The sequence below is a fragment of the Artemia sp. Qi Xiang Cuo genome, chromosome 21, assembly GCF_049724085.1.
Source record: "Artemia sp. Qi Xiang Cuo chromosome 21, ASM4972408v1, whole genome shotgun sequence".
Taxonomy (NCBI): domain Eukaryota; kingdom Metazoa; phylum Arthropoda; class Branchiopoda; order Anostraca; family Artemiidae; genus Artemia; species Artemia sp. Qi Xiang Cuo.
In genome coordinates, this window is record NC_142814.1 from 901546 (window position 1) to 921763 (window position 20218).

The 20218-nt window shown below is 34.7% G+C and overlaps 1 protein-coding gene across 1 annotated transcript in view; it reads right to left on the bottom strand.

Annotated features, from left to right (window-relative positions):
* Positions 1-9753: 9753 nt before the first annotated feature.
* Positions 9754-20218, bottom strand: part of Pi3K21B (phosphatidylinositol 3-kinase regulatory subunit alpha) — a 293295-nt gene continuing 282830 nt past the window's right edge. Inside the window, exons 16-18 of the mRNA XM_089106583.1 lie at positions 17027-17203; positions 12005-12271; positions 9754-10146 (exon numbers count right to left, since the gene is read on the bottom strand). Coding sequence (XP_088962709.1) covers positions 9951-10146; positions 12005-12271; positions 17027-17203 — 640 coding nt within the window. The 3' untranslated portion in view covers positions 9754-9950. The remainder of the gene's footprint in view (positions 10147-12004; positions 12272-17026; positions 17204-20218) is intronic.

Consider the following 20218-nt stretch of genomic DNA (forward strand, 5'->3'; position numbering starts at 1 on the left):
TACAGGGATCAAATATGGTTCTGAAGCATGGGTGCTCCGAAAAGCGGATGAAGATGTGTTAGATTTTTTCCACAGAAATTGCTTAAGGATTGTTCTGGGTACCCGGCTGACTGACCGTATTTCAAACAGTATTCTGTACGAAAAGTGTGGTTCCATCCCGCTTTCTAGGGCTATAATGAAAGAAAGGTTGAGATGGCTAGGGCACGTTCTACGGATGAAGGATGACAGATTACCAAAGATTGTCCTTTTTGGCCAACCGTCTAGGGCTATTCAAGCCGTAGTGAAGAAAAGTAACTATTTAACAAACACGCTACTCGGTGAATTTAAAAAACATTATGCAATACATTATAAACAATAAACACACATTAAACAATCATAAATATAAGTACTGGTGCTTGGCTTTTACAAAAATTGAGCTGCTGCAGGCGACAGTAGTATAGCGTAAACAAGCTTCAGGGTGGGCGAAGGTAAATGTCGTATACACTCAGCTTTTTTCAGCCAGATTCACCACTAATGCTGCTGCAGTACACATGCCCCTCCACTTCCCCCAACCCCTACGCCCAGCACAGGATGTTTAATCTCAACAACTGAACCAAGCTCTATTTTAATAGCTCCGGGTATCGCGCTATTCATTTGCTCTTAATTTTGAATGGATTTCAACTCTGTAAGATTTAATTTGTTATACCAAACTTTTAATATGCGTGATTTCTTGAAATATTATTTATGATTTTATGTTAAATTCATTTGTTTGAGGGTTCGCCAATTTATATTAATAAATGGCATTGATATCAGCGGGCCATATAAAGCCCAAACAAAAATCATAGGCAGCTTAGTAGCGCTCTCTGAGTAAAGATATAGGATAATTCAAAGTATTACCACAGATAGTACAACATTAAATTATAGCATATTCCCCAAATTTAAATAGCGACCTAATTCAAATATTTCAAATTTTTGACAAAGAGTATCCAGAAAATCTGCACAGTTTAGGCATCATTGCGGCACTAACCTTAAATTAATTAAAAACAGGCATGGATGCCAATTGGAAGGGGAAATTGATTCCTAGAGTTTGAAAATTACCTTCCCCTTTGTATCTTTGTTTTGACCTGGTTGTATCGTTTTTGGTGTCTAAGATGCAGAAAAAATGACACAAGAAACATAGCTAAGTATAAAATATGCAAGTGCGTAATTATATTTAATTACTACTGACTACTCTTACTAACGACTTACCGAACAGCCAAGCCGCCTGAGGTCAATACAGCTGCGCACGCTCCTCCTGCATCCCAATCTATTCAAAGCCCCCCTGTTTACAACCTCCTAGGAAGTCCCTATTTCCTTTAAATATTTCTTTGTGATATCCTCCCAACCCAACCAGGGGCAGATGACCTGCTTTCCGTTTAGCCCTAGACGGTTGGCCAAAAAGGACAAACTGTCATCCTTAATCCGCAGAACGTGCCCTAGCCATCTCAACCTTTCTCTCATTCTAGCTCTAGAAAGCGGGATTGAACCACACTTTTCGTACAGCCTACTGTTTGAAATACGGTCAGTCAGTCAGGTACTCAGAACAATCCGTAGGCAATTTTTCTGGAAAACATCTAGCAAATCTTCATCCGCTTTTCGAAGCGCCCATGCTTCAAAGCCATATTTGACTACTGTCATCACTGTAGCTTCTGATATTCTAATCTTGGTTTGCAGACTTATCTTCTCATTCTTCCAAACTTTTTACAATTGTGAAAAAACTCCCTAGCCCTTGTCTATTCTACTTTTAACATCTTCACTGCTCCCATCGTCTTTTACCAATAATACTACCAAGGGAAGCGAAGCTTTCCACCTGATCAGTCTTTTCGTTACCAAACATCACCTTTTCATCTTCACTTATTCCTAGCCTTAGTCACTTAGTCTTCTTAATATTGATTTTAAAATCTATTCTAACATCCTGAACTCGCAAAACCTCAATAAGTTCATTCATTTTGCTCACAATTTCATCTAGGATGCTTAAATCATCAGCATAATCTAAGTCCAGGAGAGTTTTTCCTCTTCATTTGATTTCGTGATCTCCCATTGCCTTTCCTGTACTCCTTAAGACAAAGTCCATCAAAATGATCCATACAAAGGGGGATGGATGGAACACAACCCTACTTAACCATTTCCTTCTATCTTATAAGATAGAAGGAAACGGCCTGAACCGATCGATAGAACTTACGAAGTTTCAGTAAATGAGACTAAATATCAGTTTCTAAAAAAAAATGATACAAAACACTAAGAATGAAGCTTTGGATAAATCACTCTATGATGTTTCAGTGCCCCACTAGTGGTGACAAAAAAAAAAGAGGAATAGAAAAAAAATAAGGAGATAAATCACTATTACTGCGAAAAAGTAATATCCCTTATTATGCAAGACAAGGGACAGTAATTATGTTTGATGAGATTTTGGGCTATGTAGATTCCAGTGGTACAATTTTCATTTCAATTCGTCAACATTTTAGTAGGGTTCTAGGCTCTTTCAAAATTCCCATACCCTTATTTTCGCAATAGACTTTTACCATTAAATTTGATTGAAACATTACTTATTATTCCTGAATCCGCTTAAAATAGTGATTCCTCCTCATTTCCCAGTTGTTTTTCAATTTTCGGTTACTATAGACTAGAGTTTGTTGTTTATTAGGTTTTGCCTAATAGGAGGTATCCATGATTGTGTAGAGCAGGGGCATGCACAGCTGTGTTGACCTCAACCAGCTTCAATGAGGCGTTGGCAGAACTAGTTTTGAATTACCACAGACCAGTTTTTCGATTGCGACCAACCGACATTGAAGAATTGTAAAAACGACCATTTCACGAAAATTTCTCAAAATTATCAAAGAGCCAAAGAATGAACAATATAAATAGTCATTTATTTTCAACGTTCGAACATCTTCAACACAAGAGAACAAAACAATGAAAAAATTAAATACACAGACCTAAAAAAGGAAAATATTTAGTAAAAAAAGAGAAAAAAAGAAAGAAAAACGCTAATTTACGAAAGAAAAAAGTGACTCCAGAATATTCGAGAACTTTCCATGCTTCCGAGAAAAATTGAATTAAAAAGTATACAAATTATAAACTACAAAGGGGTTATTCGGAAAAGATGGACCATATATAGACAAATAAAATAGTGGGGGCTATTCGTAAATGATTTATATAGCCTAATAAAATAGCGTATACTAGATTGCAATAATCACTTATTTTAGAAAACAATTTTTCCTTTTTTGGCATACAAACAGCAATACTCCCTTCACAGGCCTTTGAAAAAAAACTACAATTTAACTATATTTATTTCGCCCAAAATTGAAGAAACCGTTCAAATGAAAATCGTATGCGGAAATTATGACGACGAGATAAAGTAGTTTGATAGCACAGTATGGATGAAACAGATATATACAAGATTTGGAGCATATACCACCCCCCCCCCAAGAAAAAAAAATCGGGTTGAAGGCTAAGAGAGAGCTTTCGTGTATTTTAAAAGAAATGTGGTCAATACTAAACGCGTTATTAAGTTTTCTGTTTATTCTATTAATTTTGTATTATTATTATAAATATAATCATTTGCCATTTATGGTAGAAATTTGTCATAAGAAGGCGTTTTTTTTCTAACGACAATACCAAAAGAAGGCATTTCTGAAAATATGGGTCGGAGGGGGGGTAGGTGGATCCCCCCATACCTTCCCCATCCTCAGTCAGACGGTAAGGTCGTGTTTTAAGGACCCTAGGTAATCAAGATTCCCTTTTTTGGCAGTCCCGAGGGGGGGGGGGCAAACGAAAAGCAAGACTTCCTCAAAGGGGGTTTGAGAAGGTCACAAGAAAAGACTTAATTATATGCGTTGTTTTTTTTTATATATAAAAAAAGTGTGTAAGTCCATTTCTTTTTTTTCGTAGTGTTTAGAATTGCTTCTCTCTTCAAAATACCCAACCAACATTATAAATAAACTTAATTGTAATGTCAATACTATTCGGGTTGGTCGACTACTTAGAACAATATTGTAATTATTATCGTTTCAAATTATGTCTTTTTACTAATGAGGGATGAAAACGAGCTAGTTAATAAAGATTCATTAAACTGAATGATATTAAAAGGAAGTTTGAAACTAGCTTTGGAAGAAAATTATGGTAATTTAGATAATAAACAATTAACGGTGACGTATGAACAGTTATTCAGATAATTAGGGCTGAACGCACATAGCACAGAAAAGTTCTCTGAAGAACAAATTAACAGCTTTATGAGAAATAATAAGTTATGAAGACACTAAGAATATAAAATGACGAATATGTATACTATTATTAGGTGATCAATCCTTCCAATATTAACCCGAAATTAAATGTTATCATTTAGACTTGGCTCAGACGACTCACAAACTTTCGGACGACTCGGGAGCAAAAGTCTATATATGCCAGAGCTGGTTATGGTACTACGTGCCACCAAGAAGGGCACTGAGCAGGGCCTTCACAAGGTTCCTTAGGTCAAGATAGCAAATATGCATAGCAAGAGTGCCGTCAGCAAATTTTTCCAGAAGAGGGAGGACATTTCTCTTTTTGATCTTTTGATAGAATTTTTTTTAGTGTATCAGCACACTACGATGGGCGGTGTGCTGCGCCCTCATAGTTACTTAGGTAAGTCAAAATACCAAGTAACCGTAGCAAGAGCGCCGCCATTAAATTTTTTTAGAAGAGGGAAGGGGATTTCCGGGGTGATTCTTGTTTTGCCAGATTTTAAACTGGTCTTTCTTATTTTAATCTTTTTACGCATTTTTCAAATTTCTTGTTCCCCTTGTCCTCCTTGACGGCGCAAATTAAGGATAGGCACCAATGACTTTAAAGGTTCACTGAAGACATTTTGGGTTTTATTACAGTAATATGTCATTAATCACCCCATTTAAATATATTTGCGTCAAACCTTTGATAAATTGAAAATAAGGAAGTATTTACTCTTTTGAAGTAATGAACATTTTCTTTCCTTGGACAGCGACATTTTAAAAGTAACCGCATTGACCAACATACTCAAATGTGCATAGTTTAAGAATAAAACAATTTTTAAGTGGCAGAATATTATGCTGAAAACTTAATAAACAAACTTAGCTTATTATTCTAAATAGTTCTTAATATGAGTCTACTCCCCAATGATTCAATTTAGTGAGTATCTTAACGTCATTTTTTTTTTAAAATATTTCCTACATAATTCTGAACTTAAATGTTCTCGTTTATACTTTGCTCAATCAACTCAGAAGCAAAAGGTGACATTTGCCTAAGAAGTTGCCAATATATATGGCACTATAAACCACCAGAAAGGGCGCTCTGCTGGGCCCTCGTAAGGCCACTTTAGATAAGTCAAAATACAATATAAGGATAGCAAGAGTGCCACCAGGTAATTGACAATAATGTTATCCAGTGTAGATGAGTACATATATAGTTATGTTTATCTGTTGTTGCTGTGTCAAATTCTGAGCAAGTAAAAAGAAAGTATGGCTTGAACTGTTCTTTTTTATTAAATATTAAGCAAATTAAATAGACAGAAAGGTCACAAGTCACAGCATTTTATACAGATAAATTCTCTGTTTCTTTGTGGCTGAGTAGTATGGCATATGTTCAAATACCTTAAAAATGCGACATGATAATTGTAACCCCCCCACTGGATGTGGGGAGAAAAACAATTCAAGCTTGTATAGGGTTGTGGGGGCTTTATAAGTTGAATTTCACGTTATACACCGGTTTCCCCATCACCCACCAGTTGAAAAACCTTTTCATCGGGGTGGATTTTCAGCTCTCCTGTTTCGGAGCAGAGTTAAAAAATCGTTTTTTTTGTCGCCAAATCCGAGGTGACAGAATTCTATAGTGTAAACCAAATAAACAAAGCTAAATTATTCTTCCGAGTTTTTAATATATTTTACCCCAGGGGCAGATATATAATCAATGTCTGGGAGGGGGAGGGTACCAAAAAAATTCGGCCCCTCCATCGGCATGTTTTGCCCATCCGACCATTTAATTGGTGTTCTTTCTGACCTTCTGCGAGGGGGGGGGGACAAGTGCCCCTAAAACCATCAATATCTTCAGTGACCCATTTAAGCCTCCAAGAGTTTTCGTAGCCCTGAAAAAATACCGATACGTAAATACAGCTCTAGGAGTTATAGCTCCAGTTCAGACTCAGATGAGGATTATGACAAAAGAAAATAAAAATTTTTTATTCAAGTAATGAAGAAAACAAAATCTGAAAAAAAATTATGTAAAGACAGTTTCAATAGTTTTAAGCAATATTATTAAATTAATCCATTCTAAATTAAGCAATCTTATGAATTTGTCTTCATAGGAGATATTTATTTTACTTTTAAATTGGGCTTTACTTTTCTTTCTTATGACGACATGTGATTGGTTTTCAAGTTTGTAGAGGTCTCACATAAACCTTTCATGTTGAATTCTCAGAGGAGATCATAAGCATACACATAGACAAATTAGTTCTTGACAGGGAAGTCGAAGGGCTGAGGGGGGGGGGGGGACCCAACCTGTCCTTTCTCAGCTGTTTTACATATTTTGCGATTGTTTGCTCCTTACAATTTAGGTTTAAATGTCAGTCAACTCATAAGTATGACTTGTCTGAACCCTGCCTTAAAACATATATATAAATTCATGACATTTCAATAAAGCCTTAAGAGGGAGAAGGGGGTTAAAGACGGCAGCCATGCAAGATTTAACAAGCTATATCAACTATTATAAACTTTCAACAGATAAAAAAAATGTACAATGGTTCTAGAGATTTCAAGTATTGACAAAACGTGGATATTATTTTTTATAATAGTAAGAAATTGTGGTTTTGATCTTGCATGGCTGATATACGCCTGATATTAAAAAAAAAATAAAGAAAAATAATCGACTTAACAGAATCCTTAAACTCTATCATTTAAAAAAAAAAAGAAAAAAAAAAGAAAAAAGGGAAGGATCACGACACAAACGGGTAGGCTTATAAACAAGAATTGATTTATTGGGGGGGGGGGGGGCAAAATATAAACAAAATGTAGAATAACACAGGCCAAATTAAAACAATTTTGAAGTCTTTGGGAAGGCCGATAGATATTCCTTAGCCGCGTTTTCAGGCTCAGCGGGTTCGAACACGGGTTGTTCTCGTCTAGTGCATCAAGCGTTGTACATCAGTGCATCTAGCGTATCGAACACGGGGTTGAAGCTTCGAACCCGCTGAAACTAGACAAAACTAGACGAAAAACTAGAAACTTGAAACTAGACGAGAAAGCATGCGTACCTATTTCAATTATCCATTAAATGGGTTCCTGGTTTTGAACAGTAATAAAGACAGGACACTGAGGAAAAGAAAAGAAAAAAAAGAAAACGGTTAGTAAATACGTAGGAAGAGTCGGGCCATATAGGGCCCAAACATTTTGGTAAAATCAGCATGTAATTAGTATTCATCCTTAATAGTGATCAATTAACAGGATATAAAATAAAGGAAATTTAATGTCGCGTGTCAGAAAAACTGGGGAGGGGGGCAACTTCCCTCCTGCCAAGGCCTAGAACCGCCACTGTTACAGAATAAAGAGCGCCATCCGTCCCTCTTGGGATTTAAAAATTGGGTTTAGTAATTCAAAAGTTGTTATGTAATTTTTTCGGGAAAGAAAGACTTATACCTCTCCGCATCTTTGATTAAATCCGTTTTATCCTAATTTATTTTGTTCCTAAGCTATTTAGAAGTTTACCTTTTATAAAATGGGTCATGTCTTCTTTTCTAACTTAAAGAAACGTTTGGAAAACAGAGCTTTTTAAATCAACAATATTTTTGCCATTTCTAGGATACATAAAATCTCCCTTTAATAAGCAGAAGAAAATCAATAACTGCCTAACCACTTAATGTACCAAGGAAATTAAAATAAAATATCTATTGTACCAATTAGGCCTATTCATTTCTGAAAACCAAGATTTTTCTTTTGGTTGTTTCAAAATTGTGAAATTTTTTGAGCAGTATAACATTTCCGTCAGTGTTGTCACTTTGAACCGGGAAAATAAATAAGCAAACTAATTAGTTAAATTTGGGAACACCTTTTCCCCTTAAAAACACAAATGTTGACAATCTGTAAATTCACAAGGGCAACTATACTTCCAAAGGAAGGTCACACCTTTTTAAGCATTTTGGTGATCTCTTTTTGCTGATTTTTCATCCACGTTGTTTTTTTTTTGTTTTGTTTTTTTTTTTTTGCATTAAGCTGCAAACAAAAACTGCATAGCTGCATATGGATGTCTTTCATTAAAAACTAAATTTCCAAATTTTTGGGAATCGGGATTAAATTCCCTAAGCTAAATATGGCTGTGAAATTTCCACTCGAAGGTGTCACTTTACAAAAATGAAGAAGAGGAGGGCACAATGTTTTCAAAATCTAATGAGGGGGGGGGGGACAAATTTATTGGTTTAGCGATTTAAAAAAATAAATAAAATACCAAATAAGGTATTTTTCAGGTATCATAAAAAAAGATGAACAATTGCCACCTCTTGCCCCCCTCCCCCATTGACATCCCCTGTTTCAACGTATTTAATTCCATCAATCAAATTAGTTCAGTTCAAGAGGTCCTTGGTAAATTGATAATGATGACACATAGAAATACATTTTTCATTTTTACTCTCCCGGAACATTTATGTTGTGTAACATCCAGTCTTTTGAATTCCCGTTATTCAAGTGTCCTCTATTATACCTGCACAGATATCAGTGCTCAAACGTAAGTTTTTTCTTCGTCTACATATTTTCAAGTATACACTATACTTGAAAATTGATTCTTAAATGCTTAATGGCAGGCCTAAATGCTCAGTCCGGGATGGCAGGCCAAATGATATAAATAGCAGGTCTATATAGCACCTAAATGGTGCTTTTTTGCTTGGCAGAAAATTGATCCAGGCAGGAGCACTACTTCACGAAAATAAAGGAGGAGGGATTATTTTTCAGAATCTCAGGGGAGTGGGTAGTTTTTTTTTTGTTTCTTCGATTGTTTTTCAATGCAACTACCAACGAAAAACAGTTTTCGATAAAAATAATAATAATAATATATATATATATATATATATATATATATATATATATATATATATATATATATATATATATATATATATATATATATATATATATTCAAAATCCAGGATGGAGAGGGGGGGGGACCTCACAGGTCTAATTAACACCTAAATAGTTTTTTCCCTTGGCAGAACACCGGTTACATCAGGGGGCAAGAATTCCCAAAATTGTAAGGGGAGGGGGGGATTCTTCAGTTTTTTATTGAAAATGCTAAGTTTTTTTTTCAGAATCCCCCCCCCCTCCCAATTGGTATCACTGGATTGAATGGGTAGGTCTTCTCAGTTTAAATGGTTAGTTGTATGGATTGTCACCATTTAAGGTTTATACTTTACTAGCCTAACAACGGATAAATAAGCCTTTCTTAGCTATTACTACTGTTAATAATTGATATCAAACTTCTGGGGGGAGGGGGTAATTTTTTTTTAAGGAAAAGTGTCAAAGTGAGAAAGAGTCACTGGTTGTGTGGTTGCGTGCATCAAATTTGTTGAAGTCTTACAAATCACAGTAGTGCTATTGCGATTATAGCTTAATCCATATTGGCATCGTTCCAAGTGAATGATGACATTTCCATCAAAACTCTGCAACACTCCCTGTTGCGAGAGCAACACTTCAATCACAGCAATGCTCACGTTTGAAAATCATATGCCAAAAGTCTCAGATCATAATCATGATCACAAATCTTTTTAATATATATCACAGTAGTAAACCAATTAAAAACAAAAGAAAAATTTCCTCCTTTAGATATTTTCTTCCATAATAAAAAAATGATTCACTTTATATGAGAAAGACTTGTGAATAACAAAGGCGAAAAAATGTCACGAGGAAAAGATTTAAAATTCATTGCCTAAACTGATTCACTTCCTACCGCTGGTCATCCTGAATCCCTCCAACGGGGTAAGCTAATGTCGTATTTAAGGATTCGTTATGTTCCACTAAAGATTTCAAAGCGTAATGCAACACTAACTCTTTTAAGTCTTTGAATGTGAGGTAAGGGGGAGCAAAACCCAGACCACTGGCAGTTTGGAATATTTGACAGTGGCCAACGACGCCGTTGCACCTGCAATGAAGAAAAGATTAAATAAACAGAAGAAGAAGAAGGCAGTTTCTTGTACTAGTCTGCGCCAAATTACAAATAAAACATGATGAAAAATGAGCAAAAAATAAACTAAAGACATATGGCACCAAACGGCTGAGAAACAGGGCGACGAACATGGTCCACCAGTCTCATACCCATAACCCTTCAGTATCACTATTTTGACCATCTTTCTCAACTTTGAACCAATAGTAGCGTGTAACTCTGATTTTACTTGAGAAAGAGTGGTATCATTGGCTCTCAGTGACACTTTGACTAAATGCATAAGATACCACTTACGTTTTAAATAACTTTGTCAGTGAAAAACGCCAATGATTAGTTGAAAGTGATGTTATGCGAACACTTTCATCCAGTCAAAGTCCATTTCACGATACTGTTGGTTCAAATCTGAGACAAATGGCAAAGTTTTTAATTTTTAATTTCTTTCTTGTGTGTTCTTTCATTTTTTTTTTTATTTATTTAATTGATCTAGGGAATGAAGCAAATTGCTTAAGAATAGGATAACTTCTAGGAAAATAGGAGAAAGGCCTTTTTTTAATGAATTTTCAGGCAATTTTCAAAATATGAGAAATAGAAAAAATGTAATTCGGAAGACCGATAAAGCTGAATTCTGAATATCAAGTGATAGTAAAAAAATTCGGTTACTTTAAGACATTTGAACCATAATACTGTAGTAAAAACACTGAAAACTTGCACAGAGAATAAACCTTAGACTCGAAAGCTTTTCCTGAAAACTATCATGTATAACAAGTTTTTTCAATGGTATTTAATTTAAAATTAGCAAACTTTTTTTCTTTCACTTATGTAACTAAACGAATCAATGCAAACTTTAAACAGATCAACAAAGAGTTACTAATTACACAAAAAGGACACTTTTAAGGTCATTTTATTTCAATTTTTCACGCGAAACTTAAAAACAGCAAGTCTAAAATATTAATATTTTTAATTTAAATTTCAAAATTAGATTTTCACACATAAAATATCCTCCTTCCCTCCCAATCTATTTAAAGCTCCATTCTTTACCCGCTTCAATGAAGTCTCAATTCCCCTTTAAATCCTTTCTTATGACATCTTCCCAGCCCAATCGGAGATGACTTACTTTACATATGACTCAGCAGAGGGTGACCAAAAGGCACAATCTTCCCATTTCAAATATGACAAAATTCTTCATATCATTTTCAAAATTCATATATTTTAAAATTAATTTCATTTCACAAACCTTCATCCGTTAAATTCGGCCTACCCATCTTTTATTCTTTCATTAAGGCCCATGAAAGCGGAAACGGGCAACATTTTTTGTATAGCGTTAGCCAATGATATACATAAAACGAACGATATACCTAAACCTACCCAAGGGCAAGTTTAAGAATATACATGAATATATATATATATATATATATATATATATATATATATATATATATATATATATATATATATATTATGTAGGGAGTTCTCCAACCTGTATATCTTAATGGGGCATCTGACATCACACATTAGAAAACGTAATAAGATATTTGTTCTTTCATTTGCTTAACTATTAGAAAAACTGCAAACTTTAGATCAACAAGACAAATCCATGTATTGAATAAAATAAATAAATAAATAAGAAAATCCAAATATGTTGAAACAGATTGCACTAATTTGCAAACCTTGCGATTTGATGAGAACATCATTCAGGTTTTTATTTTTTATTTTTATTTTGTTTAATGAACAAAAATAAATAATGAGGCAAAAATGTACCAAACTGATTGAAGTTGTATATATTTAATGTAGTGTAAGACAGATTTCACTTAAAGCCAAACACCATGAAATAACTTACACAATAGAAAGGGCGTAAGGGCTAGAAGTTCCAGGTCGTATTAAGAAACTCCCGTTCGGTTTATTGGCCAGTTTTTTCTCTGCTTCTCGCCGTCCATAACTCTCAAAATACCAATATTTTTCATCCTTATGATAAAATAACGGATCGTCAACACCAACTGCGTATTCACTTGCGTCGCTGTACCCATTACGGCCTGAATCTGAACTTCCACGGCTTTGCAGTAAAGTTAAAATCATTTCCCGTTTCACACCGTTTCGTTCCAACCATCTAGAAAAAAGATTATATAAACAAAATGTTTCGTTCTCAAACTGGATTAGAACATAACACCGTGTAAAAAAGATCGCCGTACGCCCGAGCATTCAAGTTGTTTCAGATAGTACCATGAGTCTTGCCCTCTCCCTCTCCAAGCATCTATAGAATCCCAGACGTCCATGATTTCAAACAGAAAGTAAGAAAAGTACATGGGATGATTCATTCTTGCAAGCACCTATTTAACCGCTGCCTTTTCGGTATAAATTCACGACTCTTCCGCTACCCCTCATATTTAAGCCCTTTTAGCCCATATTTAACCTAAACAAGGAAAAGGAAACAACCCGTAGTGTATGTTATAAGCTTTAAAAATGCCTGTTTAGCTCCCCCCCCCCTCCCCTGGCGAAGAAATCGCCAAAGATCAGCACACTATGTTCTTGATAATCTCTTGGCACTGATGACGAAGTTCCTTAAATCTCCAGACATAGCACGTAGAATGTGTAAAACAATTGTCAGCAGTGTGTCTTTTTATAGTCTTGCCGTTAATTCGTCATTTTCATTTCGATTCTCTTTCGAAAAGTGTTAACCTGATGTACCAAGGACAGTGAAGTGAAATCTATTTGAAATTAAACTTACACAACAAAATATATCTTAAAAAATTTAGAAAAACTGATAATTCAATTTTTAGTAAAAAAGTCCTCCATATGCAGTTACGCAGTTTTGGGTAATTACCCGTGCCAGATTTAGCACCAAAGAATCGGTGCTAATCGGTGCTAGATTTAGCACCAGATTGAACAGCAGAATCTAATCTAGAATTACGGTTTTGTCCACTGCGCTGTCAGCAAGTTGTGAAATATTTTGATTATTTTAAGACACTACTCACTTACTGTTGATAGAAGGTTATAATGGCTAATGACAGCCACTTCTTAGTTAGTATACAATATATTTGGGTATTTATTTATATCAATGGACAGTTTAAAAAATGAAAAGGGAACATTTTTATATAAGAGAGGAGACAGTTGGCAGTATATAAGTCTTGCCGGTGCCAGATTTAGAAAATAAAAACTTGGGTGAAAATCAGCTAAAGAAGTAAAAACATATGACACCAAACATTTACCCTTCCTTTGAAGGTCTTGTTGTCCTTAGAAATCAACCAATAGTTGCTTATTCGTTTTCACGATACAACGTGGCAATACTGGCGAAAATTTGATATTCCCTAAGATTTTCATAGTTTTAAAACAACAAAAAAATTATAGATCATTGATTTCGGGTATGAATAAACCCAAAATGGGCCCAGGGGAAAAATATTTTGATTCTTGGTATTTTAAGATGTTCATTAATTTTTTCTCCTACTGTCCACTATAGTTATAGATGGGTAATATAGATTGGAATGGAAGGGAGCGTGCGTAGCTGTGTTTGATTCAGGCCGCTTGGTACTACAGTGAGTTGTTAGTACTAGTAGCAGTGATAAAATTCATTCATACAAAGTAAAATAAAAAGGAAATCTTAATTATAATTTCAAATATCTGATTAAAAAGCAATTAAAACCTTTTTTACATTCATCTATTTAATGGGAAAGGATTCATTTGGGGAATTTATGGGATTTTTTTTTATAATTAATAAACGTAAACGACATTCATTCATAAAAATTAAGGGAGGAAAAATTGAAAACTAAAGACTCAATGTATTCTAAATCTTGTAGCCTTTTAATTTGAATGGGAAACAAAAATAGTGAGACAAGAACAAAAACAAATCAGGAAAGACAACCAAAAGCCAGTTTTTGCGTACCAGCGGTGCTGATCTCGGTTTCCTAGTCTTTCAACCAGGAAGTGCAGGGTTGGAGGCCGACCATCCTGTGCTTTCACGCACCCTTCTTATTTACCTTCCCCAGATTTCTCCAAGAACCCATTCAGAGCTGGGTAGACTCGGGCTAAGCTTACAGAGTCACACCACTGACCCCCGTCCCAAACCAAATAACTGGGTACACTAGGATTCGAACCCTCACCCTCTCGGACAAAGAATCATAAATTCGGTGCACCAATCCACTCGGCAAGGACGGCGTTTTTAGTTTAATAAGTTCTTTTAATTTAAATGGTTTTAATCTATTTTAATATAATTGGTCTTACGTCTCTTTAATATGATTTTGAAGGGGGGAGGGGTTAAAATTTAAACCTATCTGATTTAGGGAGCTATCGATAATATTTTAGACTTTTTGAAGTGCGGAGGGGGGGGGGGTTCTCGAGCCAAATTTCGAGGAACCAGGAACAGTGAAAATTAAATCTGATTTTTTGAATCGGTTACGTGGAAACTTACTTAACCTGTATATCCCTACAAAACGATGAATTCAGTTTTTAATGAGAGACTTCCATATGCAGTTTTGGCATTTTGGTAGTAGCGGGTGTCAAATCAAAAAAAAAGACGTGGGGGAAGCAGCAGCAAAAAATAAGCTAAAAAGCACATGGTGTCAAACAGCTTAAGGAAGGTACAGCTTTCTGTAGAATTTGTAGTTGGCTTAGGGAATCAATGTTTGGATTTCCACGTAAGAAAAGCGTTGCAATTTTAGCCAAGTAGTTTCGCTTATTTATTTTCACGGTTCAATGTAGCAGCATTGATGATGTCCTAGCAGCTTCATATTTTTGAAAAAAAGAGGAAAAATACTAGAGAAAATCACGGTTTCAGGTATGAATAGAATAGACCAGGGGGCGTAATTTTTTCCTAATTTGATGTCCTTGTCACATTAAACTTAAAACCAAAAATCGAAACTAAAGTTGCATTAAACTGAACATGCTGTTTACATTTATAGACATCCTAGAACAAAAATAGGAAACACTTTTTAACACCACAGCATTTGATTAGACTACACCACGACTTTTAACAGCTCTCACATAGGGGCTGAAAACATAAGCGAACACATAGGAGGAAATACGGAAGCACCCCCTCACCCACCTGGGGTGTTGAATATCACCCCTCAATAAATTTTGAGAATCCAAATAAACAGCATGTTACATATTTGTACCAAAACATCCCTCTTTAGGTACTCGGACGTCATCGACAAGTAACATCCGCAGTTTTTGACCCGGCAGAGACTACTAACCCTTTACACTTAAGACATATTGAGCCTATTTATCCACAATTTTTAACACAATAATACAATAAGAATTACACAATAATACAGACATTTATAGAGATAGTTCTATAAACCTGAAAATTTCGACAACATTAGGAACAGGGGCACACATTGGGGAGGTAAACAGGAGGCTTGGGCGATTGCCCCCTGTATTTTAAAACTGAATTGAAATTAACGAAAAAAAAACAAGAAATATATAACTATTTAACAAAATCTACAGTATTTTACATACAACAAAAACAACAAACACTCCAACTTAGTATCCCCCGTAAGACTATGGCCTTTTTTTTTACTAAAAAAAATACGAAAAAATAATAGAACCCCCCCCCCCCGTAGATTCTGAAAAATACCTTTGTTAAAGAATGAATAAAATCTTTCCCCTTCCTCATTTTCATGAATTACCACCCATTGATGGAATGGTAACAGAGGTGGCAATCCCGATGGTTATAATTACTAATATTCAAAAAATCATTTACTTGGCACTTAATTAGCTCTCAAGTCTCCTGCGTAAAATATAAAAAAAAAAAAAAAAAAAAAAAAAAAAGAATGATTTTTAATTTTTCAATGTTTGTTCACGTGGATTAAAATGCCTCTGTCTCTGTCTCAACAAATCTGAAACAGATCCCCCCCCCCCATATGGGACAAGCTCCTTACACTGAAAACTACGCATAAAACGTCAAAGTAACTCTCCCGCTAAACTCAAATAGTTTAACGGATCAAATCAAATATTGGGATCCCAAATTAACTCAATGACAGAATTCCCCAGCTCCCCCTTCCCCTTTTAGGGAGAAAATTCCCTACGTCAAGAACCACACAAAAAGTAACTCTTCCTTCAAAACTCCTATGACCAAATTGTTGCTCAATATATAACATTTATTTTTCTACCCCTCGGTTATTTGACCTAGGGGGAATTCGATTGTTCCACGTGCCGGTATCTTATTCCTTTCAAGTAAATACGTATAAGTAAAGTCTCCTAATTCGGAGGATTATCAAGTAAATTCTCAAGGGCTTTTCAAATCAATCCAAAAAATAACATAGAAGCACTTCTTTGAAAATGAATCAGTGAAATAGCTATTTATTTTAGTTATTAAATTTAAACCTTAAATATTAATTTTTTTAATATTAATTAAATTATTGTTATCTTTTAGAATCACCAAATGAACTTTAATATTCAATTTATTAAATGAATGATTGTCATTCAGGGACACTGTAATTTCTATGGGGTTCTCTTATTAACACAGATACTAAGAGTTAATTAAGTGTTTTGAAGCTAAAATCTAAAGAATGAAAAACATTACAGAAATCAAATTTTAAAGAAAGAATGAAAAAACCCAGCAAAATTGGAAAGGGAAAGATTTGAGAATCAAACAAAGGGAGAAGCAAAAAATGAGAAAATAGGCAACAAGAAAGAAGAAAAGATACCGGTTCTTAGCAAGGTCGTATCCAGAGGGGGAGCTCCCAGTCCTGAACTCCCCCCCCCCACGAAATTTATGTTCGACTAGTAAAAAAGCCACAAAAATGCGTATAAAATAATTTGTGATGCGTTTATTTTTTTTTGTAAAACTTGCAAGGGATAAGGTATAAGGAAAGGGGTAAGGATAAAGGACAGGGAAAAGGTATAATTGGGAAATAGAAAAAGAACTTACACTTGAAGCTGCTCTCTCGTCCTATGAAGTTGGGTCAATTGTGGCTTCAAGGTGTTCATTTCCCTCTCAACAGAACGGATAAACGCCGAATCCTTCCGAAGTTCAGAGCCCAGGGCACACCTGTTTTCTTGAATGACAGAAAGCCGGCTTTTTAAACGATTCCTGTTCTCCGAAAGCCTGGAAAAGGGGCATTTTTAGTGGAAACCAAGACGTGTGTAGCAACAACTTCAACTAACGTTACAAATGCGTCCAGCATTAAGCCATTAGTCCGATACATCAAGGACAGCCACGTGGACAGGGGGAGGGCCTTTATTTCAAAACCCCTTCCCCTAATTATTTTTTTTGTAATTTTCCTGTAAAGGCTGGAGAGGAATTCTGTTGAGCTATTTCCTAGTACCCTTACATCAACGACCCCACACACAATTGTCACGTTGGGAAATTTTTGTGTTGAAGGCGATGGATGAGAGGCTCAGACGTTCGAATTAAGGTACATTACGTTCAGCTTCGAGTTCAATGCTTATGTAGCTAGAGGGATGATTATAAATAAATAATTAAATAAATAAATATATATATATATATATATATATATATGGGGGGAGGGACATTTTTTATGGGGATAGGGGGTAAAGATGGGCGATGGTAAAAAAAAAGACTTTATTTAATAATTTGAATAAGAAGTGCCCATAGACTCATAAAAATTTAGGATTTCAGCTAGAGTGCCTGGTCTTCGAGTCCTCCCCCCCCCCCGGTACAACACTGCTAAGTTATACAATTCTAATTTCCGTTTTTATTGATAATATATGCTTTTAAGGTATTTAAAATTAAGTATTTAAAGGTATGTAAGTATTAACATTAGACGATTATTTATATTCATCACTAAATATATAAAAACGCCGACATATACAGAGGCTTTTTTTTTGCAAAATAACCCCCCCCCCCGCCCCCTAAAAAAAGACTATTTGATCATTTGAATGAGAAGTGCACAGAAACTCATAAAAATGCAGGATTTTGGGAGGGGTGGGACCCAAAGCATATCTCTGGCAAGAAGATAAAATTCAAATTCCATTATTAATTCAGAATTTGCACTCTCAAAACATTTAAAGTATCGAAACATATAAATTTATGATTAAAGCATCTAAGTGTGTAACAGTAGAAGATAAGTATTTAAACTTTTTACTAAATTTCCTTTTAAACTATATCCACTAAAAAGGCTAAACAAACTTAATCTAAATAGTTTAATTCAATTTAGTTAGTCTAGTTTAGATATATTTAATTTATTTAATGGATTTGACTTAAAAATTGTGCTGTATAATGCACAGTTAAATACTAAATATTATAGTAAATTGTATTTAAAATAAGCATTTAACGCTTAAAGCATCTAAGTATTAATATTAGATAAGTATTTAAACTTTTTCTAAATAGTTTTCATTTCGCTCTACCATCACTGAAAAAAGACAAAATAAATTATCAGAAAATAACTAATATGGCACATAAAAGACCAGATGTCTAGACATAAAAAAAAAGAAAAATGCGAGCATTAGAAAAAAAAATTGCGTTTCCGACCGAAAAGCTTTTCTGAGAAAACTCATAAAATTTAACCAACATTACAGACATACATACACACACATGGAACTCTTTTTCATGTCGACTCAAATTTTGGCAATTAATTCTTTAATATTACTTTGATAGAAAAACAAAAAAGACTTAGAAAATTTTACAATCGTACCGTCTTTTCACAAAAAATGTCAATTTGATGAGAATCATGAATTCCCAAGGGTGTGACTTCCTGCCAAGTGGTGTATATCTCGGAACGTCACGTGTGCCAAACACCTGTACTTTGCATACCCCAAAACACTTGGCACTGTTCCGCCACGTTTGGCACGCGACCCTGGTTTCTGAGAGAGAGAGAGCGACCCCTCGTGATTTCCGCACGTCCAAGGGCTGAGTGAAGCATTAGCCCCTTCCAAAATGAAATAAATATTTTTTATATAAATTTTAAGTTAAATCTTTACTATCATCAAGAAAAAAGCTTTTAAACTGAAAGAAAATGAAAAGTAAAAAAAAAAAATCAGGTGAATGAAAAGAACTATTTTTGTGCATAAAGGATCCAATTTCGATGAAAATTATAGGTATAGTTATGAAAGTATAACTTTTAAATGATTTTAAATTTAATCCTTTTCTATATTTTTAATTTAAATGATTTCAAATTCAAATGAGCATGAAAATTAATTCTATAAAGGCGAACCCATTTTGCCCAGATGATCAGCTAATAGTGAAAATTATGTCAATTTGATGAAAATGAAGAGAATGTTGATATCTAAGTATGTCCAAGGTCCGAGTGCAGCACTAGCTTCTTCCAATATGAATTAAAAATTTTTTTTATCTGAGTTATAATTTTACTCTTTGGACATGATTAAGAAAAAAAGGTTTTCAAATTGAAAGAAAATGAAAAAAAGAAAAGAAAAATTGGATTAAGGGAAAGCACTATTTATTACACACATGGTTTTTTGTTATCATATTGACGCAAATTTTGACAATTATCTAAAATCGGATTCACAGAAAGACAAAAAGTAGTATCAAAAAGCTTTGCAATCGCATCGCTGTTTCGGCATTTAGAAGAGGCATATGTGTATTTTCAATGCCCAGGGCAATGTTAGCCTTTTATCGACGAGAGTCTACTTAAATGTACCAAAAAAGGCATTTCTCAATGAAAATACCTCCAAACAGTCACTTTGCAAAACCTAAGGGAAGGAAAGGCCAGCCCCCCCCCCCCAAATTGACACCACTGGTAAAATAAACAAAGGTGACCACTTCGGGTATGAAAATATTTAAATAATTATAACCAACTCCCTTTGTGCAAAAAAAAGCAAAAAAGGAAAAATAATTCAGATAGAATTTCAAGAGATATTCAAGTTCTAGAATGGAGATATACAGCTTAATTTGAGGCATTTGTCAAAGTCCAACCTTAGTAACTTGTGTTTCACCACATATATTCGGATACTAAGTTTTGAATGATAAGCCAAAACACATTTTCTAGGGGGTAGCGATCCCTCCCTCCCTCCACCATAAAGTATAGAAATAACTTAACCTGTAAAGACAGATACATTTTTAAGTCGGAACTTAGGCTCGGATTTATAATTCATTCTTTGTTCGCTACGTATTTTCCCAGATTCATGTCTTGCGATTTTTCTC